Genomic DNA, 696 nt, shown 5'->3' on the forward strand with positions numbered 1-696 from the left:
ACAATTACAGCCCTGACTACTTCTGATCTTTCTAGGGGCATATTGGTACTGCTTCTTTGATCACAGCAACAATAACGTCACCAATATGAGCATATCGATGATGGCTAGCTTCTATGATTCGAATACACATCAATTCTTGAGCCCCGCTATTATCTGCTACATTTAAATGGGTCTGAGGTTGAATCATTTTTTTAATCCGTTATTTGAATGCAAAAGGTGAAGAAAAAAAAAGAAATATTTTTGTCCAAAAAAAAAGAAACATGTGGTTTTGTTTTATATCTAAGAGCCCTTTCTACATTTTTGTCTATTACATTACTAAATAATGAATTGAGTTCATATAGGCATTTTGGATGCTGCTAGTGAAATAGCCCTTCTGGCTATATTTTCTATTACTCCACCCATTTCATAAAGTATTCGCTCTGGTTTAACAACAGCTACCCAATATTCAAGGGATCCTTTTTCTGAACCCATATGTGTTTCTGCGGGTCTTAGTGTAACTGGTTTGTCTGAAAATATACGTACCCATATTTTTCCACCAAGACGTGCATTTCGTGTCATTGCTCGTCGGCCTGCTTCTATTTGTCGAGATGTAATCCAAGCAGGTTCAAGTGCCTGAAGAGCATATTTACCGAAAGAAATATGATTACCTCGATAAGATATTCCCTTCATTCTTCCTCTATGTTGTTTACGGAATCT

The 696-nt window shown here is 36.5% G+C and overlaps 1 protein-coding gene across 1 annotated transcript; it reads right to left on the bottom strand.

The window, feature by feature from the left end:
• Positions 1-318: 318 nt before the first annotated feature.
• Positions 319-690, bottom strand: LOC124891661 (50S ribosomal protein L16, chloroplastic-like). The gene has a single exon (XM_047403364.1). The coding sequence runs from the start codon at positions 667-669 to the stop codon at positions 334-336; it is 336 nt and encodes a 111-aa protein (XP_047259320.1). The 5' UTR covers positions 670-690; the 3' UTR covers positions 319-333.
• Positions 691-696: the final 6 nt, after the last annotated feature.

The sequence above is a fragment of the Capsicum annuum genome, unplaced genomic scaffold (assembly GCF_002878395.1).
Source record: "Capsicum annuum cultivar UCD-10X-F1 unplaced genomic scaffold, UCD10Xv1.1 ctg39455, whole genome shotgun sequence".
In the NCBI taxonomy this organism is placed as follows: Eukaryota; Viridiplantae; Streptophyta; class Magnoliopsida; order Solanales; family Solanaceae; genus Capsicum; species Capsicum annuum.